Source organism: Fringilla coelebs (genome assembly GCF_963513975.1).
Source record: "Fringilla coelebs genome assembly, chromosome: 4".
In the NCBI taxonomy this organism is placed as follows: Eukaryota; Metazoa; Chordata; class Aves; order Passeriformes; family Fringillidae; genus Fringilla; species Fringilla coelebs.
Genome location: NC_140032.1, coordinates 72,561,222 through 72,588,628, shown reverse-complemented (window position 1 = coordinate 72,588,628; position 27,407 = coordinate 72,561,222). Strand labels below are relative to the sequence as shown.

Below are 27,407 nucleotides of genomic sequence, written 5' to 3'. Positions count from 1 at the left end.
GGTGTGCGGTGAGGGACCGAGCGGGGCAGAAAGGCTCCGGGACCGCTTTCAGAAGGCGCAGAAATTCAGCAAGGGAAAGGTAGAGACTTCCAAATTTCAGGCAGAAACTTTAAAAAAACTGTTTAAAAAACCCCAAAAACCAACCCCAAAAAAACAAACAGATTCAGAGAGTCGGGAACTCTGAAGCGGTGGGACATGCATGCAACAATGTCTCTAATTCCCCACGAATACTATGGTAACATTGTGAAGATACAGAAGGGAATAGCAACTAACACGTGCATAACTCTTTGGAGATTATGCAATTTTCAAGACTCTTTGGAAAAATAGCCACACTTTCAATATGGAAAATGCCGCGATCTTGGAGAGGCTTATATAGATAAAATCAGCAGTGCGACCTTTAATATGAAAAGCACGCTGAAAATTGTGACCTGACATAAAATTTCTGGGGCTTTTTTTAGTTGTGTGACTGACACGGAGTGAGGCTAGTTTCTGGGATGGTCTATAAATGAGTGCTATCCCGAATCTTTAAATCAGCTGGTAAGTAGATCTGTCAGAACCAAAGACAGCTGAAGAACAGTTTGGCACATAACATGTATGGGGATTGCTGGGAACTTCACTGTGGGTTTGGTTTGTTTTAAGTTCATAAAGACATCTTTTCTTGACTTCAGTAGCAGTGCTAATTTATCTGCACACCCAGGTAAAAGCAACATAAAGTGCTGGATTCGCTTTGATGATTTGTTATCAGAAAACAAGAATTTTAATTTGTGATTTTCTTTTCTTTCCCCCCCCTTTAATAGAATAAGCTTTAAGGTAAGATCCACAGGAAGATCTCCGTATCACACAGAATTTGTAATGTGTGGTTAGACTACACACTAGAATTCTTGGCAACATCTGTAATTCTTAATCATTCTTTTAGAATAACCAAAAGACAAGTTAAACCAAATTAAGATATGTCAATCCAGTTTACGAGAAGTGGAAAATCCCCATTCTCTTGCCTAATGATGAAAAACAGCAAAAAAGCCAAAACAGCACACACTTCTGCAAATATCTGACAGAATTTGGAGGCTGTCACTATGCAGAAAGACTTGTTACTACTTCAAGTAAGAATAGTTATTATCTATCACTTATTTTGTAATACGGAAACCGCGATTTCAGATAGATCAGATTGTTTCTACTCGAAAACATGCATGAAAATTGGATCTAAATGATCCAGCGATATTTTTGAATGGCATTATAAACGTTTATCACTGTTTTTACGGTTACTACCTTCTGAAATTATTACTTTTCTTCTGATATTTTCTGCCCCGTTCGGTCCCTCACCGCACACCGATCCAAAGCTCCCCGCCGTCCCCTCAGGCCTTTCCCGCCCTTTTTGCCCGCCGCGCGCTTCCCGCCTCAGCGTGAGGGGGCCGCCGAGGATGAGGAGGGCGAGGAGGAAGGAGCCAGGAGGAAAACCCTCCCGGTGGGCGCCGCTGGCGCTGCAGCCGGCCCGGGGCGCCGGGAGGGAGGTGAGGGAAGGCTGGCCAGCCCCTGAGAGCGCCCGGGCCGGGAGCAGCAGCGCGGAGCAGGAGGAGAAGGGCGCTGTGGTGGCCGCAGCCAGGTCGGTCGGTGCCACAGGGGGAAGCGGCGCCGCAACCAAGCGGCGAGGGAAAGGGCCGGGACAAGCGGCAGGATCGGGTGAGCGGTGGAGCGGGGATGCTGAGGGGCGGGCGGACAGTGGGGTGGTTTTATCCTTAAGGTATAATTTGATAAGAATAATATTTTGGAAAGGGCAAGCCGTTAAAACCCAGCACGCACGCTGTCTGTGGAAGCACCCGAGCCACATTGCTTTTGGAAACATTTAACTCGTCAAAAACCTTGCCAGGATCATAGCCGAACATGAAGCCTCACTAAGTTGACACATTTTTCCAGAGTTTTTTCCAGCTTTATAAAGGAATTTTCCCGCTGTCAGTAGGCAGGCGAGCGTGCTGTTATTGTTTTGGCTTGCTCTTTATATGCCATTTCAGATCTTGGTTTGTTTTCTCCTTACACTCTGCACAGGCGATTTTTTACTATAAAATCTGCCATTGAACGTGACAGAAGTGACCGATATACAAGCTACAAGCCATTCCCTGACACCTCCCCCTCAGAAAAGACGGGAGTGCGGGAAATAACTATGAACGGCAGCAGCGGCGCTTGTCCGTGGGGCTCTGTGTCTGCCCACCCTGAATTGCCACGGGAACAGCAGCGCACGGGGGCCAAAGGCTGCGGCCGAGCCCGCGCTTGGGGCATCGCTTGCGCGGCTCCTGCTGTACCCTGAGGCTCCGAGTCCCTGTCTCGCCGTCCGCACTTGGGCGTCTGCCCTGCGCTCCCTCAGCCCCGCCCGTCCCGGAGCTCCGCCCGCTCTGGCCGCGGTCCCGCTGCCGGCGCTGGCCCCGCCCGCCGTCGCTTGGTTGCGGCGCCGCTTCCGTCGGTGGGGACCGACCGCAATGGCGGCGGCCAGCACAGCCCTGTCCCTCTCCTCCGCCTCCTCCTCGTCTGCCGCGCTGCTGCGCCCGGGCTGGGCGCCCCTGAGGCGGTGGCGAACTCTCGCTCGCAGCACCAGCAGCTTCCCTCGCAGCGCCGCTAGGTACCTTGCGCCGATCGGATCTTTTTGCTCGTCATTCTCCCCCTCCCTCCTTCTCATCCTCCTCCTCATCCTCGCACCCCTCATGGCGCGGCGGGTCCGAGGGCGGGAAACGCCTGAGGGATCGGCGGGCTCGGGCCCCCCGCGATCGCCCTTCGGGATGGATGCCCTCCGATCCCTGCTGAGTTCCGCGCTTCTTCCCGGGCAAACGGGGAAGAACCAGCGGGAGAGCGGTGGCCAGCGGGCCGGGGCCCTGGCCTTGGTGATCCATGGGGGATTTAAGCGGTGCCCTTGAAATTGAAGAAACCCTCGCAGTGTGACCTTCCTACCCCCTCCCTGAGGGGAATCTGCGAGTTTGCTTGCTCCTGGTACCTTAAAGAGCCTGTCAGTGGATTTATACAGAATTGCTGTGTATATTCATTGTTTGGTGGCAAACAGGGCATGCTTTGGTGCACTGGGGATCAGTGTCCTGAGACCTGTGTTTAATTTATTACACTGTCTGCAAAGGGATTGTGGCGTTGGTTTTGCAGCACTGCAGCTCTGAGCTCTTGCCTGGGTGTGCATGGGAAGGTCTCTCTGAGCTCCTGCTTATGAACCTTTTAATTTACATGTAATTTTGTAAGACCTGGCTGAAATCTGACCAAAGAGGTTCAGCACATCACAAGTGCCAATGCTGAGAGCGCTGTCTTTGTGATGTCAAGAATGAAAAGATGTGAGTGAGCTGAACAGCCATTGAAATAAGCATCTGATCCCTTGGATGTTCTGTGTATTGAGAATTGATTCTGCCAGTTTTGGGAGAAACAGCTGTATTTCTGGGCCAGTGCATATCCTGCTTCTGTGCTGCGTTGCTAGTAACTGTTTTTTCCAGTTCTGCAAAACGTAGATATCCCTGCACTAATAATTTTCCAGAGGTTTTTATGGGGCGTGGGACATGTCCTGTTGTGATGCTGGATATGATCTCAGGCTTTTAGAGTACAAATTGATCTAAAATAACACTGCAGATCTCAGTTTGTGTCATGGCCTGCAAGTCACTGGGTACATAAGCGAGAAGAATTTTCTGTGGTAAATCTGTGCTGGGTTCAGAGTAAGAGCATCCCTGGGTGGGTGGGATAACAGTGGGACAGGATGGGGCAGTAACACACATTTAGTCTGTCATTTAATTTGGTCATGAAATCTGTCACAAATCTATCATTAAACCTGTCATTGACCAACACCTGGTCAATGTTTTAATGTGTGTAGAATTTACAATAATAATTATTCATTACTTAGTTTAATGTCTTGAATAGCCTGCTGCAGTGTAAGCTTTCTGTACAGGCGGTGATTTATTTGTTCATGCAGTTCTTGTGTGACATATCCACCAAAGGACTTATTTAGGTTCTAAACCTAAGAAGCATCAACATATTTCAGTATTTGCTATTTTTATATTTTACAGATGTGAGAAGTGCTATTTACTGACTCCCTTCCCATCAGCTAGGAAGATGAGAAATATATCATTGAGGCTTGGACAAAAAATAGTGTAAATAATGCTACGTCAAATCAATTTTTAGGAAAATTTGAGGAGGGAAGTGGGGAACTTTCCTTAAACCAGTAAAACTTAAGGGGGTAAGAACATTCTCTTATTTTATTCCAAGCTGCAACAGGTTCATGTATGTTTACATGGCCGGCTGTGTGTGTTGGGAAGTGAGTTCTGGCTCCTTGTCCAAGTGCACAGCTGGCACATCCGCGCTCTTCAGGTGAGAGAGTGGATGTAGGCACACGGTTTGTTCCATTGGGAGCGGGGCTGTGGCCGAGCCTGATCCCTAACTGGGTACAGCTGTGAGCAGCAGGTGAACCTTGTTGAAGGTAACGAGCCATGGAGTGCCCAGGGGCACTGACCAATCACCACAGGGAACAGAGGGCACACAGGGGTGATGCATGAGCCACGAGGGTATAAAAGATTCAACAAGAAAAAGCAGACCTTTTCAGCCTTCTGGAGTGGTGTGATGTTTCTCTGTATGGGTGAAGCCTTAAAACCTTCTGAAATTGCGTGGTGATGCTTTGTGTATTGTAGTATGTTTGTGTTTTTGAAGTAATACTTGAAATGCCACCATGTGAAAAAAAACATTTGGCAGTGTTCAAAATGGTAGATGACACACTTGAAGGTGTTTTCATCCTGGTGCAATTTTAGCCCTAAATATTGTGTATCTTTTTATTTTGATAGTGATGAAGCAATGGTTGTCTCAGGGACGAAGCTTGCACACCAGGTTTTGAAGGAAGTTCGAAGGGATGTGGAATCGTGGATATCTGCTGGGAACCAGAGGCCTCATCTCACTGTCATATTGGTAGGAGATAATCCAGCCAGTCACATCTATGTCAGGAACAAGATAAAGGCAGCTGCAGCTGTGGGTATGTCATACAAGTGTTCCTTTGGTAAGCTTTAAGGAAAAAAAAATAAAGCAGGAGGAATCCCCATAGTGTCTTAATTAAATTTTGCACCGATTTCTCCCATGTTTTCTCTGATGGAACTAAGGAATTGCATGGATGTAGGAAGAAAGTAGTTTTAATGTGATTTGAATGGGCGCTGTAAGTTTCATTTTGTATCTTAAAATAGTATTTGGAAACAGTTCTTAAATACCAGACAGATTTTTGGACTAAATGACTAAGCTGATCACTCTGTAGCCTTATTCTGATATGTCTTCTGTCTTTTGTTTTTATCAGGCATTTCTAGTGAGATCATACTGAGGCCTAAAGACATTTCACAGGAAGAGCTCTTGGATATGACAGCGAAACTCAACAAGGATTCCAGAGTTAGTGGCTTATTAGTTCAGCTACCTCTCCCAGGTGCGTGACATTTTTGTCCCACTCCTCATATACAGTCCATATAGGAGGAAAGAGTTTAATAGTTTTGGGCTGCAAGTGTACCTTAGGGCCATAAGAAACTCTTGAAATAGGACCTGCGTAATGGAGGGTTAGCTGAGGTGTTTTTTTGTTGAATATGCAGTTCATTTTAAAGAAAATAATGAATCCTGAGAATAATTTCCTATGTAAAACTTTTTTAATGATCTGTCACAGTGGTGTTTCAAGGCATTTCACATAATTTATCCAGTTTAATCTTCTTTATTTTTTGGGGTTGTTGCACTGGTTTGCCTTGAACTCCAAGCTTTTATCCTCTATGTCATGCAACATTGATATGTAGCAGGTGATGCTATAATCTTTCTCATAGTGATTCCGGGTTTTGCCTTAAGCATTCAACGTTTATGTTTTCATTGTTGGCCCTAATGTTCCAGGTGAACATTCTGCAAAGGTCCTAAAAGCCTTGACTAAATTTTTGGCTGTTTTTTACCTTCTCCTAATTTGTAATGAAATCTCACTGAAATATCACCAGGGGATAGCTGTCCAAGTGGTGTTTTTGAGGTGATAAAACTTGCAGAGAAATAAAGAACTGTAAATCTTTTTTATTTATAAAACAGCCAAACTGAGAGTTATGGAGGAAAAAATGCTTTGGTTGTGTTTGTAATTAGCAGCAGTGCTCATGATGAGGAGGGTTTGCACTTGCTGTTACGTGAAAGGTGCCCGAAATGGGCCGTGTACTGAAATAAAATTGCCACAAGGTGGAAGTATAACACAAGTCTGGAGCCACGTCCTGGCCTTTAAGGTAGGAGCTGATGGAATGTGGACAGTTTCTTTTGGAGGAACATCTCTCCAGCTGACAGAGATTCACAGCAGCAGGTGATGTAATTAACAAAGCTTCATTGCAGCCATGAGAACTGCAGAAGATGGAGCACCAGCAGCCTGAGGATGGGGAATCATCCTGTCTGAAGCCTGTAGCCAAGGAAGCAGGCTGATACACTGGGCTCCCAGTCCAGTGCTGTGTTCCCCAAAAGCAGGAGGTGACCCGTGTCTTGGTGGAGAGGGTGCTCAGGGGAATGGTTAGGTACCACTCATAGAAATGCATTTATGGAAATGCATTGATGAGGAGGATCTCAGGTCACTAAAGCCTGCTTCCATCAGTGCGCGGTTCAGAACTTCTTGTAGTCTCAAAATGTAGGGAATTTAAACCTGGGCAACATGAGGAAAGAAAAAAAGCCTGATGATAATTCTAGCTGTGTCAGTTGAACTGTTTGGTGCTTCTGCGCTGAAATGCTCAAGTTCTTAAATAAGGGTTGGTCCTAAAATTGTCTGGACATGGCTCCCAAGAAGTGTGACACACGTGTCACAATAACTACATGAAGGCTGACTAGCCTCCCTCCAACCTATCAGACAGGCATGGCTGTTTCTTGTGTTAGGACAAGCTTTAGAACAATTTGATCCATAGCAGTACTTTGTCAATATTGCAGTGTCTGTGTAGTAAAGTAAAATGTGCAATTTGTCATGAAGTGGAAATATTTAGTAAGCACTTGCCATGAGTTATAATGTAATTCTCTAACAATATAACTCAGATAAATGATTTTTTTTTTCCTCGAAGGAACTTAAGAAACTGAAGGGCCAAAAGCTAAGTTAGCTCACTTTTCAAATTTTATTTGTCTTGTAGGAAGGAGACCAAGCCCAGAAGTTGTGAAAACTCTATCAGTGGAGGCTCCTTAATCCAGAATTGAGCTTGTTGGGGGAGATTTGGGGCTTTTTTGCAGTAAACCACACCAAGTGTAGCTTTTGATCAACATTGGGTTTAAAAGAGCATCAGAAATAGCTGTGTTCTGTTGCACTGTTGTAAGCTGGGGCAACTTAACTTTGAGGATTGTAATCTTTGCCTCAGGAGAAATTATTTTCTGTGCACCTTCTGAGTGCATTTCTTGTGATTGTTTTCTAGAGCTTTTCCTTTGTGTTGGTTTGAATTGCCCAGGAGAGGGCCACAAAATATTAATATGTTTGAGAGAGAAGATGAAAATCCATGAAGTATTTTTTTCAAACGCTTCTTGTGCTATGTTATTATTTTCAGTAGTCTTCCCTTTTGAAAACCAGTCTTTATTTTCCATGTGCCAGCACCAGAGGCAGTTGTTGTGTAAATAGGAGTTTCTCTGTGGGCAAATGCTTGGCCAGTGATACCCAGTGTAATCCTGCAAGTTCAGCCAAAAAGGGAAAGGAGGAGTGCAGAGACCAACTCGGCCTGGGGAGTGGCTTGTAATAACAGCAAGAAAATTTGTATGGTTATCAGCTCATGTTTTATGAGACTGACAGTAAGATAATTAAGAAATTACTTTGTTCCTCTGGAAATTAAGAAGGCATGTGGGAGCTTCTTCTTTGGCTCACAGCTTACTTGTCCCCAGCTGTGCGGCTGCATTTCTTCCCAGGACTATAAACCCTGTTCTTGTGTTCTGCAAATCGGTTTTGAATGTTGAAAATATCCATGCAAAGCATGTCTGGTTTTTTTTTTTTTTTTGTTTGTTTCCCTTAACATAATTGTGTCCATTCTCTGTCTGGTTTTGGGAAGCTCAAGACAGTGTGGAGGTGTTTTTCAGAGCAGTGTTCTGCTCATCCTAGGCACAAGGCAAAGCATGGCTGCCAAGTTTGTGTTGGAAGAACTGACTTGCCTAGGGGTAACAAGTTCTTTTTTACAAAAGCCATTTAATAGGTTACTCCAAATTTCTTCCTTGGTTTTGTTTTCTTTTTTAATTCCCAAGTTGACATAGAAACAGGGTTATGGTTGCTTTCAGTCTGTGAGGCAAGTTTCAGTTCTGAGGGACTCTTTCACCAATGTACTTAATTTCCGCAGTCTTTTCTCATTAGGATTTAAAAGTAAACTTGCTCTCATCATAAAATGGAGAATTAAACTGTAAATCATAGCAGCCTGGTTTAACTCTAGGGGTTTTCTAATTGGCAATCTTTTAACAGGAGATTATCCTGGTTTAAGTTCTACAGTCTACATGCTTATCTTTTAATTATCTAACTCCTTCTAATGGAAAACCACAAAAACCTGCTAAATTAAAACATCCTGTTTATATCTCTAAAATATTTTACTGGCAACATCTGAATTTCCTTATTGATGCTTATTTTCCTTTATTTGGTTTTTTTTAAACCTCCTGTGGTGCTCTCTGACTCGGACGCTGGGACATCTTGCCACACAGTTGCTGGATTGTGTTCAGGTTGTGGCTAGAATGGGTCATGTAAGGGATGCAAAAAGCAATTGCTGTGAGATGGAAATGATACACCCCCGGCCTACCTGTCAGGGTTAGGGGAAGGTATTTTGGTTCACTTGCTGGTGCTGGGGAGGAACAACCCAATTCCCAGGAGGTTCAGTAACAAGCTGGTCATCAACCCACAGAGGGCCAGTGGCTGTCTCCTCATCTACCCACTCTGGGGGTCAGCTTGGCTTTCTCCCAGACAAAACTCTTCAACAGGACTGGGTTACTGCAGGCTGTGGGTCAGTCATTAAACACAGTTTGCTTTTTGGGTTAGTATGGGATGTTTTGTGGAGCCATTCCTCTGAGGTCTTACTTATTTCAGGTTTATGCTTGGGTTTGTAACTCTGCAGGGAGAGGTCTGGCAAATACATTTTTTCCTAATCAGTACTAATGTTTATGCAGTATAAGCTTTAAGCACTTTCAGAGCTGCCCTGTATCATTAGTGCATATGAGAAATATTCACTATGAATAGATATGCATATGAAAATGTGCCGGCAATGCCGTTTAAGCCACATGGAGTGTTTTGAGATTACCAATATCAAACAGGTTGGTGTATTCTTGGTTCTCTAATGAAGCAGGATGTGTTTTGGTCCTACTGATTAACAGTTGGCTAAAAAAACCAGTCTTGTTGGAAAAGGAAAGTTATACCTTCAAGGTTACTTCAGCTTGAGATTTCTGTGAATTTGCTTAGAAATTAGCTCATGTGTTCTCTGTGGGCTTAGAAACCAGGGAAATGCATATAACTGCTCCTCTGTGGTTTGTTGGGGTTTTTGAGCCACTTGAAGAATTATATGTTGCAGTAGTGGTTTCCTTAAATATTTCTTCTTATAGTTACTGTCGTCATTCTCAGCTGCGTACTGGGTTCTCATATTTTGACAGAATGCCTTGTATCGACGCTGTGACAAATGCCTCAACCTAATCTTCAGCAAACTGTTTGAAAAGGGGAAACTGCCTTTATGGGGTGTGTAGTTGGCTCAATCAAGAGCAGTAATTGATTGCCCTGGCCACGTCTGGGCTGTGTGATGCTGCATGGATGGCACCTGCCAAGGGAAGGAGCTGTAGCTGAGGGCTGTGTGTCTCCTAGATCACATAGACGAGCGGACGGTGTGCAACGCCATCGCCCCTGAGAAGGATGTGGATGGGTTCCATATCATGAACATCGGGCGGCTGTGTCTGGATCAGCCTTCCATAATCCCTGCCACCGCTGCTGCCGTCTGGGAGATCATAAAAAGGACGGGTAAGAGACTCTGCTCTCCTGGAACACTTCTTATCCTGGGAGGCGAGCAAGGGATGAACTCAGGTGTGAGCTAAGAGGTCAAGGTTCTCTAAATGCTTTGGGCTGACTCAAGAACAAGCACTTAGAGTATTAATGTGAATAAGGAGCTGCCAAGTAGATGGGCTCTTGTGCCATTAGCACAACTATTATTTAAGCGTAGACAGTAGTATTTGGTGGAACACTTCAGTAACTTTCTGGATCTCACAGTTTTGCAGGGAATTTTCTGTGCTGTTGTTTTTCTGTTTGTCAAATAGAGGATGGGGTGCGTGAGTTCTTGTAGAGAAGGGGATAAAACAAGAACAAAAAATGGAAGCACTTAGTACTGGAAGAGGGAAAAATGCATATGTTTGCAATAGCTGTAATTTTTTATTTAGAATGCACATGTTCTTACTGGTAGACATAAGTCCTTCCCTTTGTGGCTGGAGCAAAAGGAAATTAAGTCCTTGCTAAGGGTGATTCAGGTACCCTGAATGAGCTGTCAGTTTTCTTTCTCCGAGGTGAAAGCTGGAAGTTGTTTTGTAGATTTATGCCTCAAATTCAGCCTTGGGGATTTTCAGGTCGTGTTGATGTCAGCAGTCCACAACCACAAATAATTCTGTTGTGGGGATTGAGAAAGAAGCGTTTAGTTATATCAAAATACTGGAATACAATTTTTTAATTCTTTTTTTTTTTCCTGCAAGGAATACAAACTTTTGGAAAAAATGTTCTTGTAGCCGGAAGATCCAAAAATGTTGGAATGCCTATTTCAATGCTTTTACATACTGATGGAGAGCATGAAAGGCCTGGAGGTAAGTCCAGCAATGTTGTCTCAGTGTTTCCATTTGTTGAGTCCTCAAAATAAAGCTGGCTAGGGGACTCAGATTAAAGAGAAACTTTTGGCGCTTGTGAACAGTTGCAGCTGGACCAAGCAAATAAATTTGCTAACACATTTCCTGCCTTATTCTCAGGGGAGCAGTTTCTGGACTTGACTTTTTCTGGTGTTAAGTCATTACTTCCTCCTCCATTTGAATCAGCTACTATTTTTACTGATCCTTGAAGGGTAGTACTGGCAGTGAGGCCTTGAAGAGCTGCAGAGGCTCTGGTGATGGTTTTACAGCGTAGCTGTTGATATGTCTTACCCTCATGCTTGTTCAGTGTTGGTTTTGTTGGTCAGGCACCAGTGAGCACACACACATTTATGTGTGAATAAACAAGAAGGTGTGGCTTGACCCTTGAGTTGTGCTATGGCAGTGAGGTGTTGCTTACAAAAGTACCTGAATGACCAACCAAGGAACTTTTCAGCTTGAGTACCTCGATTACTTGTTGGCCTGGGGGGTGTTTCTGCAGCGCAGTTCATATCCCCCTGGAAATTGAGTGCTGTGGTGGAAATATTTTTAAGTAATTCTAATTACAGAAGCCTACATGTGCTGCTATAATTGTGCTGTAGAAATTAAATATAATTTAGATAGAATGCTGTACTTTTGCAACTTCATTTTGATGTTAGAAACTGCTGTGGTGGTGTGCACAAATGAGGTACACATGGACATTTAATCCCAGGCCTGTTTAATTGGAGTGGAGTGAAATCTGTTATTATAATAAAACACTAAAAGCTTCATACTAATCATAGAGTTGGCTTTTCCATTCAGCCTCTGTGGGAAAGTTGCTATTTGGAACTTCTCTCAGTGCCTGGATTGTAATTACCATTGGTACGTAGTTCAGGTCTCATCCTCATTCCCACGGAAATAAGTAGCATTTTTGCCATTTGCTGCAAATATTGGGTGATATTTGTTATTGGCAGTGCAGCTGATGTTTGAAGTAGGCTTGGTAGAACACAAGGTCATGTTAGGAGCTCCTTACACGCTTACCACCTGGACATGAGGAGACCTAGTGACCTGTGATGCTTTCAGCAACTTGTTGCAAAACCCTCAGCAGCTGCATGGGCACTTTTTAGCTGCAACTAAATACTGCTTGCAGCTTCCAGCTTCTGAGTGGATTGGATCCGTGGCTCAGTTTTGTCTTGTGTCCTGGGTTTCTAGTTCCTGTTTGACTGTCTGGTAGCGCAGTTTGTTTTGGGGGGCCAGCCCATGAGATTTTTATGGTGCTTCATGGTCTTCTGCTCATGTTTTGGTTCCTGGCGTGTCAGACTTCCCTTGAAACCCTGCTTGCTGGCATTGCCAGTGGTTCGAAGTGTGTCACATATGTGGTGTAGGGACTGAAGAATGGTCAGGTAGCTCCTTGCTGACACTGGAGCCTAGATACAGAGTTAACTTACTGAAGTTATCTTTTCCTAATCTGAAGAAATGGGTTTATTTCTCAGGTAGTTTTTTAGTTTTCCAGTCTGCTGAGTGTTGGCACAGAGTATAAAGCAGCTGGCAATGAGAAAACAAAGGAACAAGTACTTCTCTGATAATGAGCTGGCATTAAGTGTCTGTGTGATGTAGTACTTCTGTATTTGGGGTGATCTGGTGGAGTTTTCCTCCCTGACTCACAGATGGGGCTCTCCCTCCCTGAAGATCTGCTTCAGCTTCGGCACTTGGGTTTAATTTCTGCTTCTGCTGTGAGCAGCAACAGATTGGCCTGGATGGCACAAGGAAGGGAAGGGAGGCCAGGCCATTGTTTCAGCTTTGTTTTCTTTGTTTAAACTCAGCAGGATAGGGACCAGAGAAGACCTTCAGTGGGATGCTGAAAAAACTTTGTCAGGTTATTGGTCATGAAAGAGTTTTTTCTTCAACTGAGCTTATTTGATGAATTCTTTTTAATTGAGAAATCGTGCAAGGGGTGGCTGTATATGGTACTACTTTCTTTTTTTGTTGTGCATTTTGGTTGGTTTTCTTTCGAGATGATGAACAAAAATTAATAGTTGGGGACTGTCATAATTTGTGATGTTTCTTATGTAGATACACTCATGTCCTGCAGGTGGCAATATCTGATCAGATGGAAAAGCTATGTGAAACCCTTCCAAAATAAATAATGTTCTGTGTAGGCAGGTCAAGAGACTATCTCTGTTTCGTAAGGTAGGGAATTGGCTTGGGAGTATGATGGGGAATCTTAATTGTTAAATATATTCCTCTTCTTTCAGCAGAAGTAGCAGTGTAAAAATAGTTGTTTATTTTCTGTTTGGGCATGATCACAAATAAATGGAAAACCTCCCCTTTCTGAGCTATCTGTAAGCTTCTGGACTGCTATTCTCAAGCTAGGGGTGTTTTTGGTTTTTTTTTTCCCCTTTTATTTTCTCCTTTCCTTTTTGGTAGTGAAAGCAATTAATTAGGTTCAGGAGCTGACTACAGACACAATCCTCATTAAAATCTTAGAAGCAAATTAGTGCCACTTTTTTTCCTCAGAGATAACCTTGTAACTTTGGATTTTATCCATTGGTTTTTCTCAACCTTTATGCCGAGTAATGATTGTGATTTTGGGCAAGACATAGTTCTTTTGCTTAAAGCAGGTGTTGGAAGACTATTTTTTTTAGCCTGTACTTTTCTGTTTTCCTTATCTGCAAGTGTCTTGATCTGCTTGTCTTTGGGGAGATGATGTGTACTGTAGAGCCTGAAGAAGAGGGATAAAAAAAGAGGTGAGAGAGCAGTGAAGCCAGGGCACAGAAAGGTTGAAGATGAGATGCCTGAGAGAGTTAATAAGATGAGAGGCACAGATTAGACCAGTCACACACATTGCAAAGGAAGCAGGTGGGATGGTCATGTCTGAGAAGGCACAAGATTTTAGCTTAGTTGCAGATAACATGGCGTAGGTGTCTGAGTGGAAGGCAGAGGTGGGAGTATGTAACACCTGAACACTGTGCAGCACCAGTAATGGCAGAGAGGGTTCAAAGGAGTCTTCTTTGAGAGCTGTTCTTCTTGCTGCTTGCTCGGGCAGTCTTTGAGGGAGTACCACACCTGCTGTTGGATGCAGGAGGAGGCTTCAGACCCTCTTCCTGTGACTGTTCGTATCGTGGCCTCTCCTCAGTATCTCCATCAAACAGCACGAGGGTTTTTCATGTCTTACCAGGAGAGTTAATTCTGCAGGAGCAGAAGGGTGTGTCTGTCATGGGCTTCTGCTGGTGGTCTTGTATTGAAGCTTTGGTGTGTGGCAAACAGCTGAGTCTTGTGGCACCCTCTCCACACTGGGCTTGGTAGAACAGATACTGGATTCTGTGCTGGGTTTGCTTTGCGGAGTTCCAGTGAACGTAGCAAAGCTATGGAAGGTTTTCACTTCCCATGGAAGGGAGTTGAGTCCACAGTTCATAAATTAATTCGTCCTGGGACGAATTTTTAATAGCAAATGTTTTGTGATGTGTGAGCAGCAAGTGTTGTGAGTCTTCTGCCTATGCCGATTTAAAAGTCACATGCCAAGACAAATCTGATCATCTGTTCTGCTGTTCATGTACCAGAGGAATTAATTTGTGCCTGAAGGTAAATGCTGGGCTTTTTATAGCATTTTATATCTGACAATTATTGGTTTTGTCTTCTGTTTCAGGTGATGCTACAGTGACCATCACTCACAGATACACCCCGAAAGAGCAGCTCAAGATCCATACACAGCTTGCTGATATAGTAATAGTTGCTGCAGGTAATACTGGTTGGTGTTAATGCTCCAGTTGCAGCATTTCAGACCTAAGAAGAGGCCTGCAGTCTGTGTCTGTGGCACTGGCTGTTTCACGTTTCACTGAATAATCAGTGCTCGCTGAGGATGTTGCAGTGGGTAGGATTTCTCACTGTAGGAAGGGCGAGTGATTTGGCTCTTTGTTCTTGCCCTTCACATTTGCAGACTCATAAACTGTTTCTCATCACATGTGACATCTTTCCCTTAGGGAGACTTCGGAGTGAACTCAAGATTGGGAACCAGTCAGTGCATGGTTTATACAGGTCTAATTATGTAAATTAAAACCTTCTCTGTGCCATGGAAAAATCATGAGTCATTTAAATTTTGACAGGAGGGTTTCTTTAAATCAGCTGGAGCCTGCATTCATAAAACCACGGTATCATTCCCTCGCTGTTAGAATTAAGGCCGACCTTGCCAAATTAACTGGAGCTTTGGGTAACCTATGTTAGTGATGGCTGGTGTTTTTTCTCTTCTACAATTATCATGTCAAGAGAAAGACAATGCTAACTGCCTAGAGAAAGGGGGCTGAAAGATCAGTGTCTGTACTCTTAAAGCAATGTTAACTGCAATACTTGGAGTTTAACTAATCTCTTCCAAGGAAACAAGAGGAACTCTGCTTCTAAGCAGCCTTTGTTTTTGTTTACAGGAAATATATATAGAAATACAAACTAATTTTTAGAAATAGAGTGACCCAAGTTAGTATAACCTCAGTAAAATTGACTCCCTTTGTGGCTCAGGGATATCATCCTTCTTTTGTACAGTTTTGTAGGGCTACAAGAGGATTGTGTCTTTCCTCTTCTGTGTATCCTTTCCCCCTCTTTCTCTTCCTCAATACCCAAGACCTGAGTATGTCTTTTCTAGGAAGATGGACAGGTGCGTGTCTAAAGCTTGTCACTTCCTCTTGAAGTGAGATGCCTTTTCCTTCAGGGTTTAGCTTCGCTGCCTCTTTACTAAGGCAGGCCAGGATCAAGAAAGAACTTATTTGTCCCACATCTAATTGTTCAACTGTGGGTCTGACCAGAATTCACCACTGTGAATAAAAGACAGCGATGGTATGCTAACTGGAAATAAACCAGTAACTTTTCATCCAAATTCACTGCTTCCAGTGTAATCATTGCTTCCGATTTCTGTGCTGAACATGGTTTGTCATTGTTTGTGCTTGGAGTTAAATGGTCCAGTAGTCATTCAGCCATGTTTACCTTTCCCATTATTTTCCTTGTAAGATTTGTAACAGGAGCATGATACAACACTCATTACACAACTTGAGATATACTTGGAATGATGAAAAAACCTAGGGCTAGGTTGTGCAAACAGCACACAGCCCTGCCCCGGTGTATTGCTCTGGGGAAAGTTATGTTTTAGAAAGGTGCAATCACTCCAAGCTTCCTTTTGTTACATGAGAACTGTGCACATTTTACCTCTGGGATCACACACTCCCCGGAAATGGGTGATCTGTTCAGTGAGCATTACCTTTCTTGCAACTTGTACCTTGCCAGGTTGGAGCGGCTGCTTTTACAGGCTGCTGCACAGGATGTGCAAATGGAAAAGAGCTTTTTTTTGTGTGTGCCTGGAAGACCAAGGTTCCTTTTCCTGTGTGCTGCTTTTACTAGAGCCATCTGCATCCTGGCTCCTGATTGGTGACTTCTTGTAGTGAGTCCCTTCTGATCTGGTGCTCCACCTTGGAGTGCCTTCCTGTTCACTTGCTTTGATAGTTTTGGTAATACTTCAAATCAGGTGCTTCTTGTCTCTGTTACTTCTGAATGTGAGAGTATTTGGCTCTGTGTGCTGTCTCTCATTTGCCCCCAGGCTTCGGGCACCATTTTTCCTGATTATTTGCCTTGTAACTATCCATGCAGTTTATTCCTTCCTTCTTGTTCCCGCTCGGCTCCTTGTATCTTAAGTTCCAACAGTGCTGCTCTTGTCCAGCCTACCCCTCCCTGAAATCTTTCAATACCACACAGCTTTTGGATTTCTATCCAAGGCATTGTGTTTGCTGTTAAGCACACCTGACACTTCGTATGTCAGCGCAGGGGTTACCCATCTTGGCCTGCAGTCCTTGCTTGTACAGGCATCCCATGCAGTCTGTTCTTTTTGCCATCAGCCCAGCCCCATGGCAGCGGTGTAAGTGCAGCTTTACCCAGTGGTGCTCCTAGTGCCACCTCAGGACAGGCAAGGCTGTGATGGAAGCAGCAGAACTCGTGAACCAGAACTCTTGGAGAGGGGTTCAAGATGAACAGAAGTGACTGGGCCAAATGCCAGATGAACTTCTGCTTGGACTGCTTGTGCTGTCCCTCAGGACGTGATCTGTGGCACTCTTGCGTAGGAAGTGCTGCTTGATCAGACCCTTTATTCTGGTTGGCTTCCTTGGACATTGGCAGTTCTTGCACCTAAACTCAGATTAGGTGGGGCCTTGTTTTTCCTTTGTTTAAAATGTGTTTCATCATTTTCTGTGAAAATTGCCAATGAAAGGCTTTTCCATATTCTTCAGTCAGTGCATTTGAGGAAAACCTACCCTAATGTTTATCCCTTCCTATTTGGTATGTAAAGGAGGCTTAAGTAGCTAGATCTGTTCATTAGGTTTGGGGGTGAGTTCATTTGTTGCTATTAAGTATTTGGCTTACTATCAAACCGTTTTACAAAGCGTGTAACTGTACAGCTTCCAGTGATATGCTTCCAGCCCTATCACCCACAGGTCATTTACCCCCATAAGGCTGAGGCATTATCCAATTACCAGCCAGGTTGCCATGGATTACATCAGAGGGGGATGAAGGAGATGCAGTCAGATGTTATCAAACGGGCTGGGGAAGAGTGAGATCGTGGCTTGCTCAACATGAGGAGCAGAGTCTGAGGCGGGTGTCTTATGGGGGAGTGAGGAATGGAGGGCAAGGAGTGTCCTGGTACTGTCTGTATCCAAATGCCTGCGTGTCAGTGCTCAGCACTGCACGTGGAGCCAGAGCCTTGTACACCATTGCTTCCCTCCAAAAAGCTGCAGTTTCAGCCTGTATGGATTTGGTTTCTTTTCCATTTTCCCTTCTCCCCACCTGAGAGAAAGTTGCTTTGATGGGGAGAGGGGAGTTCAGGCTCCCTTTCTGGAGGTACTTTAACATTGCTCTCAGAACAAAAAGCTGATGGAGTTGCTCAAGAAGCAAGGGGAGTTGTAATATTTAGTTTGGAAATTCCCACTACTGGAAGTTGGAGGTTGCATGGTAGGGAGGAAATTCCTGACAGGAGTCATAGCGCCGTGGATATGTTTCATTAGCTAGACTTTGAAGTGACCTTTTAGGTTTTTTGGGTCCTGACTGACGCACATATTCATGATGAGTATCAAGAAGCTTCACATTTTCATGTGCTGGAGAAATATGGTGCATGTGAAAAAGCTGTGGTGGCTTTTTGTGGCTGTTTGAGCTGGAATTTCTTAATAGCAAAAAACTCCTACCCCAGGACACCACAGAGACAAACACCACAAGGTGTGCAGTGCCCAGGCTGGGCCTTCCCTGTCAAGTGCAGAAGTCTCCCAAATTGCTTTAAAGAGCAAGATATGGTGTGTTGTCCCTGTGGAAGACCTGTGTTGTCTGCTGGGATTACTGTAGTAGTTCAAATTGCCTACTGGTTAAGTGTATTTCTTGACCCAAAACCAATCCCATGGCACAACTTCAGGTGGGATTTTTTTGTGTTTTTATTTTTGTCTTTTCTCTAGTAGTAGTAGCAAACTGTGTGCAACTGAGGAATGGTTGTGTTCAGTGTGGGGTGTATAAATATTCAGCACTGTAGAATTCTGTTTTGTGCATGCACGCCCCTTGATATCATTCAAAAGTGATAACCTCAGATTACTCGGCCAGGGTAATGAAGTATGTGTTTGATTCCAGGTATCCCAAAGTTGATTACAGCTGATATGGTCAAAGAAGGTGCAGCTGTGATTGACGTAGGCATCAACCATATCCACGATCCTCTTACAGGAAAAACCAAATTAGTTGGGGATGTGGACTTTGAAGGTCAGTGAAACACTATTCATACGAATCTGTTGCATAAATACATTGGAGTTTGTAGGATTGCCTCATGGTGAATTTTTGGACTAGGTAGTGTCTCAAATGAGACTATGTTTTCAGCAATGTTTTGTAACTTATTTACTTAAATAAGAGCACATCTCCCTGCTATTAAGAAATTGTTTGTTAGTTAGGAAATGAAGTGCTACTTTTAATTACGGGTGCCAGCAACCCCTAAGAGATGCAGATGAGCTCTTCTGGCAGTGGTGTAGAAGGTGCTTGTGTCCAGTTACTTTAATCTTTTGAATTTGTGAAATGTTTGAAAATAATCAATGAAAACAGTTTCTGCTCTCTCAAGCCTAGGGTCTCCTGCTGTTCATAGCAGCTGTTATTAAACCACAGCTTTTCCAAGCCTCCTTTTGCTCTCTTCCTCTACACTTGTCTGTGAAAATGTTAAATTGGCTTTAGAAATCCCCTTTAAGCTGAAGTTTAATGTGGGTTCATCTAAAAGTGCCTAACATCTTGGTTCAGGCAAGCCCAGCAGATAAAAATTGTTGTTACATATTGATCTTTTTATGTTTAACTTGTTGCAGAGCAAGTTTACAATGTAACTTGATTAAATATCTCTGCTCTGGAGGAGCTCCAGACAGGAATGGCAGGATTGTTGCACCTATTGGCAGTGTTGAGTGTGGGAAGCTTAGACAGCGTTTACCCACATTATTAATGGTTCTCAACAGTTCCTTGTTTTGATAAGTATGAAAATCACCCACAGGTTTTTTTTGCAGTTATTAACATCTTGGCTGGCATAATGTTTCAAAGCTTAATTATTTTCAGAATGGTTTGAGCCAGCTAATTACATCACTCTCTTAGTTCCCTGCTGCTTTTATTCATCATGCCTGTTAGGTGTCTGTTAAAGTCTGTGAAATTACCTGCATGAGTGTAGCTGAGCGACTCTCTTGGAATGTGTTTGGAAATATGTAACTGGATGTGTGAAACAGAGTTCCAGGAAAACAAATCTTTTGGAAGGCAGCTTGAAAAAAAATTTTTTTTTCTTATCCTGCCTGGGTTTGTGATATCACAAATAGAAGGTTCCATTTTCTGTTTTCAGAGCTGAACTAAAGTAGGGAGAATTTTCAGGTGTTCGGTTAGCTTTAGCAGGTGGGAGAGTACAAAAGCTGGAACTTGGAGAGAGGTAGACCTGCATCCTTCTTGTTTGTTTCTCTTCAAACACGGGACCTTGTGTCTGCAATAAAGGTGTAGATTCAGTGGCAAGGAGTGATTCAGAGTTTCAGCGATGCACTGTATCTGTCTTGTCATGTCTGCTGTGGGTTGTTCTTAAGATTTCACCTGGGGGGAGGGAAGATCCAAAAAAGAGGGAGGAACTTCAGCTTGGATTATGCCACTGGAGTTACAAGTAGCATTTCTCTGTGCATTGCCAAAGGGAAGTTGTTGTTGGTTCATTGGTATCGGTGAAAGTTTCACTAAATCTTGAACAACAACAAAAAACATCCCTGTGCATACAGTTCTGAAGACTAGCAAGTAAACCACCCTTGGCAAGTACTTGATCTGGCAGTTAGGAAATGGAACAAGCCAGCATGTTTGTGTAGCAAATAATTTTATCCTTTTCCCCTCTTGGATCACTTGACTGAATCTATATTTAAGCCTGAGTGAAAATGATTTCTGCAGATTGTGGCCAGGCACGTAAATGGCTGGCTTAAGGTGTGGCACCTGTGTAGCATCACATAGCCCACCAGTATCTATTGTCTCTTCATCCACTTATTTAGGAGAAAAATCCAGCTGTGGAGAGAGAGATATTTAAGTGAGCAATCAGAGTTCAAATTTCGTTTTCAAAAATAGATGGAAGTGTCTTCCTTCACTTGGTCATCTGGCTGAAACGTTGCTGTAGTGGAAATAAATTTTATTAGGTGGGTGAAAGGTGTTTTGATTCAGTTGCTTATCTTGCCATACTTGGATCCCATCTTCTAATCTCTGCAAGGTAAGTGAGGGAGTAAAGGTTTTGTATCTCTTTAACAACAGAAGGATGCATTTCAGCTCTTCTTTCGTGTCTTTCGTTGTTAAATTCAGTGTAAACATTTGTGAAAATAACGGGTGCCTTTAGTGAACAGTATTTGTGATTTCCCATTTCTCCCCATGTCCTCTTTATTTTGACACTCCAAACTGCATCCACATCAGAAACCAGTAATGGTTTGGTCTGGAGTACTTGACTGTGCAGTTCCAAGGTATCTAAAAGAGCAAGAGAGGAGAACACTGTGCATGTGGAGGTCAGCTGCCAAGCACTGAGAACACCCAGCCTGATACTGCAGGGGTATAGTAAACTGTTTGTGCAGCTCTCCATGTAAAACCACCACAGCACATGGAGAGTCCCTGTCGATGTTAAGAGTTCTGTGCTCTGGGGAGTGGCTGTCCTGCCTTCTGGAAGCCTCAGGAGGAAGAGTGAAGTGCCAGGAAGGAGCAGAAGCAGTGGCATCCCTGTGTGATCCCCAGTGCCATTTTAGCTGCTTTTGGACAGCAAGTTTCAGTGGCAGAAAGGGAGATCTGTTTCTCTGAGGAGCCTTGTGCACGTGTGGGCGCGCTTGGCGCTGTTTTATCCGCTTTTGTTGCCACAACTATAATGCCAAGGAAGGAGGAGGGCTACAAGGACCAGGAACATGTAGTTGAAACAGCTCTTTTGGGTGGAGCATCATTTCCAGGAGTAACTGGTAGAGCAGGGTAGTAACACGCCACAATAGTAGCTCACCTTTGCAAGTGGAACTGGAAATAGCAATGAAATCCAAATTGCTTGTGTTTCTTTACGATTCCTTCCAGATTTTTGACAAACAGCAGTGCTGACTGAGTCTTCATTAGATGCCTGTGTAGAAAAGGTGTCCTTTGTGTGAGATCTTCATTAGGTGACATAGTTGTGATATGAGTGGAGGGCTCTACACATGGGAACCGTTCTTTCTGACTTGACAGTGTGAAAGAGACCCTGGAAAATTGGTGCCACCACGAGCAGGGAGGTATTCCCATCACTGAAGAGCAGCAGAGAGCCCCACTAAGTGATAGATGTGGTCAGAGGTGATGGGCCTCTATTATGCATTTGCTCTCAAGGGGATTACCCACCAGAGTCTTCAAATCCAATTAGTTAGTGGAAATGGTGATCCTTCAGCCGTGCCTTGGCAGCGGTGTGCAGGAAGCCTGGCCTCTGTGACAGCCGCTGCGTCTGACGGTGTTTGCTGCCTCTCCGCGTTCGTTGTGATACCTGCCTGGCTATAGGCTGCTCCTCGCTCCTTGAATCCTTTCCAAATTAGCTCCCTGTGCAGCTTTCCCAAACAGTGGTCACGAAAACAGAATGTGGACGTTCCAGGTGATTTTGCTGTAGCTCTAGTTAGTTCCTTTCTCAGTTGATTTCGAAGAGCTGGCGTGTGTTTTGCCATCAAGAAGAGCCCACTCCATGTGGTCACGTCGCCGTATTGCCACCCTGCAGACCTTATTGCCTGCCTGTTGCCTGTTGTGCTCCATGACTGCCAGGAATGAATCAGAAGGCTGGTGTTATGCTGTGACTGAAGCCAGAAGGCTGCTGCCTAGCAGGGGTCAGTAAGCTGCTGCATGGCCAGTCAAGGTTCTCCTGCACAGAAGAGGGTCTTGTTCAGGGGTCTTACTGATATGCGCTGTTTGAATTACAGCGCTGTGCCAGAATTCCGTGGTTTTTCTTTATATTGCAGTTAAAATAGCTGCAATAAGAGAAACAAGGATGAGAAAAAGGAGGAGCTCTGAGAAATGGGCTAGATGCTTGCTGGTTGGTATCCCACAGTGCGAAGTGAGAAGAATCCCAGAACGTGTGGAGCAGAACCTGGGATATCTAGTGTGGCTGCTGAGCACATGATTTCTCACTTGGGCAGCGCTGCAGGGATGCAGGGATCTAGTGTAGCTTTGCAGGGACTCGTAAAGCTGTGTGGAAACAGTGCTTAGGCAGGAATTACTCTGCATCACTTAATGCAGATGCACAAGACCCAGAACTGCCTTCAGGTTGAGACTTGCCATTGGTTTGTGTGATTAACCCTATTAGGTGTCTGATGTTCTCAGCTTTAAAGGAACCTAGGAATGAAGGGCTGTCTCCAAAGCAGCGGATCCTGTTTTTCAAGGAAACAATCTACATTTCATTTCTTCTCAAGAATCAAAGGAAGATTTCAAGGTTCTACAGAAGCTGCAGAATAGCAGCTCCTCCCCCATAGGCGTCTGATTTGCATTTTCCAGATTGTCAGGGGAAGGCCTGAGAGACCAGCACCCCTCTGGAGAAAGCAGGGATAGAGCTGTGGACTAAGTTACTTAATTCCTGAGAAGCAGAAGCAGGACCTGATGGAACTGACAGCGCACCACCTCACCTGCCTACATGAGATCAGTCACACATTTACATGGTGTCTGAGACCTCTGCTTTGGCCTATTTCACTTCACCAGCAAAGTCTACTGACGGTTTTGAGGCCCAGCTATCGTCCCCCTTTGGTCGCTGGCATTCATCTTGGAAAATTGCGCTCCCCATATCTGTATTTACTCTTACCAATGGGAACTTATCAGATGGTGATTTCCCCAGCACAGATGCCAGTTGTGTGTTCAAAAATCTGGATCAGCTTTTGTGCATAAGCTGTCTGGGTGGTTTTCTGCTAACTGACAGGAAATTTGGCTTCTACCATGCCTACCCAAAGGGATTTCCATCATGGTAGAGTATGGGCAGAAGAATTCCCCAACAACTTGGGAAAACAGTGCACTGTGTGTTTCTTGCTGGGTAGGGTTGCTAACACCACAGGCAATGCATGCTGTACCTGACAGTGACCTGACAGGCACTGGAAGGCATTCTTGAGGAAAGGCGTGGTCTGGTTGTGGGCTGTCCTCTTTGTCGGTAAGGTGGGAGTAGTTTCAAAAACACCACAAAAAGAGGTAGGTAACATTGCCATGGAAACAAACGTGTTTCAATTTCAAGTGCCTACAGTGTTTTCTGTGTGAATGGCTGTGTTTTCTTTAGATGTGGATACATTTCAATAATGATGACACTAATCTGATAATTCATAGTAACTGTATTAATTTTAAGCACCGTTCTGAAATGGTAGGTACTTCAAAATAGTATGACTATTAAAAAGGCTAATTGTTTGTGTTTGAGAATATTGAGAAGCAACTGTCATACGACATGTTAATTTGTTGAATTTGACATCTGAAGAAAAACTGCGTTGTAGCCTGATTTCCTTTCCATATATTTTAGCAGTGTATCTGGTGGTCCCAGTCAGCAGGGTAATGAAAACCCTCCTGCTTGTATTTACCAGCTCTCCTCAGTGAGGGTTGGTCTTCTGTTCTTCAGTTGGGTGAAGTATTTGCTGTTAACTTGGCAAATGCTCTCGTGAGTTCCCTGCCACGGGAGAGGTTCAGACAGCATTTCATTAATTTAATTTATGTCTGGCTCCTCAAATCTAGTGAATATCATTTCCCAAAATCCCCAATGTTCAATTTTTCAACTTCTTTTGTAATATTTCTTTTTTTGAGACCTTCTTATTCCTGACAGTTAAGCACCACATAGATTCCAGAGATTCAAGCAAAATACACTTCAAGCAGTAGCAAGTGATCTTGTTTGTTCCAAAGCCAGGTGCCTAGTTTTCAGTCTCTTACTCTTCTCATAGCCAGGCAGAGTCTGCTCTGTAGGGACTTGAGTGGAATTGAGTGTGTTTGTGTCAGTTGTGCTTGCTCAGTCGTCTCCTCTGTGAATGCCTTTGAAAAAGCCAAGCTTCTGTAAGTGGGGAATGATGTACCAAGAAGTTATTACTAAGCAAGCAAAAAAAAGCTCCAAACTAACAAACAAAAAAACCTCTCATGGAGGTGCCCTAAAAGAACCCTGACTCTCAGTACTCAAGAGGTGAGTTGATATGAAGTTGAGCAGGATTCCTTTGCAGACAGCCTGTAGTTCTGATCAATGGCATTGTGCACAGTAGGTAAGAAGATCAAGCTGGGATTTATTGCTGTGTTACATGAATTGCTCGTGCAAACACCTTAACTTAAATGCACTCAAGGTGCACGCTGAATTTGATTAGTCTAACATGGCTAATGGTTGGAGATAATTCATCAGTAAGGTTTTCCTTTGTGGTACTTTGGAAAGACCTGCCCCTTTGCACCCTAGTAAAACTAGGGTGCCTAGATTAAACCAGGGTGCAAAGGGGCAGGTCTTTCCAAAGAAGTCTTTTCTGGAGGAACTGAGTGTTTGTGGCTGAAATTGCAACGGGAATTTTGCAAGTAGAATTGTATTTTTTCTTGAAGTGAACTCTTTTCTTTGTTTCTAGTGTGAAGCAGAAAAAGAAATGAAGCAAAGTTGTACTCTCTCCCTCTCCAGTTTTAAATGTATTTCTATGATCTCAGAGTGTCTTTATAGCTTGTGTTGTAGGAGAACAGATTATGGGACAGAGGAGAAGGGGCTGTGGCTGAGCCTCATCCCTAATGGGGTGCAGCTGTGTAAAACAGGTGAACATTGTTAAAGGAAAATGAGCACAGAATGCTGAGGTGCTTTGACCAATCACAAAAGAGTACAAGGCCACACAGGTGTCCTGCGTGTGAGAAGCAGGGTAGAAAAGGTTGTACTGGGGAATAAAAAAGTGCTGATGCTTGAAACCATCCATGGTGTTGGTTGTGTGTCCTCTGTCACATGGGGGACAGAGGCTCAGTGCATGACTGGGTTGCTGGTGCTCTGCTGTTGATGGCAGCAGTTCCAGCAACCTCCTGCTCTGTGTGCTGCCCCTCAGGAACACAGAGTTGGGGGGGGGTCACCTCCTTACCTACTGAATGGCATCCCCAGCTTCCATAGCTCTCCTGGATATAGCAGGTGCAGTGTCCCAGCTGACAGATGTCATGCCCATCGGTGCTGCTCTCCTGGGCTCATCCCGACCTTGTGTCCCACAGATTTTCCTGGGACAGCTGGTCAGCCGGGTCACATGGGTGAAAGTTGCCCCCTGCCAAAAGGGATTAACCCTCCATCTGTGGGAGTGCGGGCTGTGTGGGTGCCTGTGCTGCCATGGGGAAAGGGCAAGGTGTTGCAGGTCGATCAGCTGGAACAGGTTGTGCAGCCCTGGCCCAGAGCTAGCCCTGGGTGATACATTCAGCCTAGGAGAAGTACCTCGCAGCCCCGGTGCTGGCCACGTTCCATCCCTACCCTGGCTGCAGTAAAGCTTCTGCCTTGGCTGGTCCCTTCCCTGCAGTACCTGCCAGTCACAGCCCTTCATGCATATGTGGGGAAAAAAGGTTTGGAAGCATTCCTAGTTCAATGCTGTTTTCTCTTTTCTCTTAGAAGTGAAGAAGAAGGCTGCCTTTATCACTCCGGTGCCGGGAGGGGTAGGACCTATGACTGTTGCAATGCTTCTGAAGAACACACTCCTGGTCGCTAAAAAGCTCATTTACTAGAGCAAATGGGTTACCTTGGAAGAAGAGTCCGCGTTGTTCTATTTATTGATACACAAAACACTTATTTTTTACTATAAATATATTTATTTCTACATTATATTTATTTTTTCATGTCAGGTATGTTAAATCTGATGGTTTATAAAATGTTCAGATACTTTGTCTTACCTCCTATGGACTTATTGTGACTTGGCAAAATCGACTTGGAGAATGCAGCCTACAGAGGTATGTTGGTGGTGGTGGCCAATTATGTGTTTGAGACTGAAGAATGAAGCATAAATTACAACTTTACCCATGTATTGGGGCAGTTATCAAGGTCTTGTAAACACCTGGGACCTGTTTAAACAATATAAAAACTAAGACATGCTAGATATCTTTCAAATAGATGGTTTGGGTTCTGAGGTCACTAAGCACTCTGCACGTAGTTCAGGGTCTTTAAATACTTTTTTTTTAACAAGTAGAGCCAGCAATGGCCAGGCAGTAATGCTGACATGAATGCAAGTGTTCAGTAAATTTTTTTTAAGAGTCAAATAAGCTTGAAGGCTGGTGGAATTCTGACTTGAAACATCTGCAAGAGGTAAGCATGAATAAGTAGCTAGAATTGAGACTAGAGTTGTTTTTTTCCATGTCTGGGCAAATTGCTTTTTGGTGCTTAATCCTGCCATCTCACAGAAACCCCTCAAGCCTGACCAGTTGATTGGGCTGAATTTGATTGAACTTGAATGGGATGGTATGAAATTGATTGGAATCGAGTGCAAGGTAGTTAAAACTACTCTACATGTACAACATATGTAGTGTGGCAGGAGATCAAGAGGAGGAGAAAACCAAAGCTTTATCCCTCATGAAATATTTGTGTTAGAGCTTTAAGCCATTTAATGATTCTCTTCTTTTTCCAAAGTGCATGAAGAGGGCTTTTTTTAATCTGTGTTGTAAGCCTTGGCTTCAATGGCCACAGGATTTTGCTGGCTAGAGAAGAGCACATGGGATAAGATGAGTATGCTTCTATTCCCAAAGTTGTTTCCTGGATGGATCTATGGCAGTTACTGCTGAGATGCCAGTTCAGCTGAGTGTGTGCACGGGTCATGTTCCCACTGAAGGCAGTAGTAGACAGTTTGGACTGCTCCATGTCTTTATCTGAGTTGGGATTACTCATTTATTTTCATCAGGAGCCATAGGTGTTTGCTACTGGGCTATGGATGACTTGGAAGGGGCAGGAAAAAGACTGTGGTTACGTTCTCTTGCTGTTAAAGGGGAAAATGCCCTTACTGTGATAAATAAGTCCAGGTGGAGCATCATTTCCATGCTGATTGTTCTTGTGATGGGTTTTGAGTTTACTTTAGCATGGTGTTTGCAGAAGTTTGACAGGATTATTACTAAATATGCAGTGCCAATGGTGCGGACACTTGCTCGTCTTTTTAAATGCAGGTGGTAATATAAATTTGTGG

The 27,407-nt window shown here is 44.0% G+C and overlaps 1 protein-coding gene across 2 annotated transcripts; it reads left to right on the top strand.

Moving 5' to 3' along the window:
- The first annotated feature begins 2,463 nt into the window (after positions 1-2,463).
- MTHFD2L (methylenetetrahydrofolate dehydrogenase (NADP+ dependent) 2 like) lies at positions 2,464-26,129 on the top strand. 2 transcript variants are annotated; one of them, XM_084204384.1, is made up of 8 exons: positions 2,464-2,608; positions 4,806-4,990; positions 5,303-5,425; positions 9,788-9,940; positions 10,660-10,767; positions 14,429-14,521; positions 18,421-18,546; positions 25,853-26,129. In XM_084204384.1, the coding sequence occupies exons 1-8, from the start codon at positions 2,469-2,471 to the stop codon at positions 25,963-25,965; spliced, it is 1,041 nt and encodes a 346-aa protein (XP_084060510.1). In that variant the 5' UTR covers positions 2,464-2,468; the 3' UTR covers positions 25,966-26,129. The 2 variants fall into 2 exon arrangements, with proteins under 2 accessions (XP_084060510.1, XP_084060511.1); XM_084204385.1 differs by lacking the exon at positions 18,421-18,546.
- Positions 26,130-27,407: the final 1,278 nt, after the last annotated feature.

Coding starts and splice junctions, on each gene's coding strand:
- MTHFD2L (XM_084204384.1), top strand. CDS start 2,469: ATGGCGGCGGCCAGCACAGCCCTGTCCCTCTCCTCCGCCTCCTCCTCG. Junction 4,991..5,302: donor AAAGGCAGCTGCAGCTGTGG/GTATGTCATACA, acceptor TGTTTTTATCAG/GCATTTCTAGTGAGATCATA. Junction 18,547..25,852: donor TGGGGATGTGGACTTTGAAG/GTCAGTGAAACA, acceptor CTTTTCTCTTAG/AAGTGAAGAAGAAGGCTGCC.